The sequence below is a fragment of the Sinocyclocheilus anshuiensis genome, unplaced genomic scaffold (assembly GCF_001515605.1).
Source record: "Sinocyclocheilus anshuiensis isolate Anshui unplaced genomic scaffold, SAMN03320099.WGS_v1.1 scaffold2668, whole genome shotgun sequence".
Classification (NCBI taxonomy): domain Eukaryota; kingdom Metazoa; phylum Chordata; class Actinopteri; order Cypriniformes; family Cyprinidae; genus Sinocyclocheilus; species Sinocyclocheilus anshuiensis.
In genome coordinates this window covers 204,603-204,854 of record NW_015542734.1, presented here as the reverse complement: position 1 = coordinate 204,854, position 252 = coordinate 204,603, and the positions used below count along the sequence as shown (strand labels likewise).

The following is a 252-nucleotide window of genomic DNA, read 5'->3' as shown; positions in this document are numbered from 1 at the left end:
GAGAGAGAGAGTGTGTGTGTGTGTGTGTGAGTGAGAGAGTGTGTGCGCATGTGAGAGAGAGTGATGAGCGCCCTCTGGTGCTTGTGTCCGGTACTGACGGGACAGACCGCAGGAGTCGCTCTCCTCCTCGGAGCTGATGGTCCTCTGAGTCCGGCACCGGCTGCTCCTGCTTCTCCTCAAGCGCCGGATCTCCTCACTGAGCAGAAGAGAACACAACATCAATCTGACTTTGCAGAAATACACCACACTCTT

The 252-nt window shown here is 56.0% G+C and overlaps 1 protein-coding gene across 1 annotated transcript in view; it reads right to left on the bottom strand.

The window, feature by feature from the left end:
* Nucleotides 1–9: 9 nt before the first annotated feature.
* The window catches only part of zglp1 (zinc finger GATA like protein 1), a gene marked incomplete at its 3' end in the record, with an annotated part of 2,704 nt that continues 2,461 nt past the window's right edge, over nt 10–252 (bottom strand). Inside the window, exon 3 of the mRNA XM_016494268.1 lies at nt 10–196. Coding sequence (XP_016349754.1) covers nt 10–196 — 187 coding nt within the window. The remainder of the gene's footprint in view (nt 197–252) is intronic.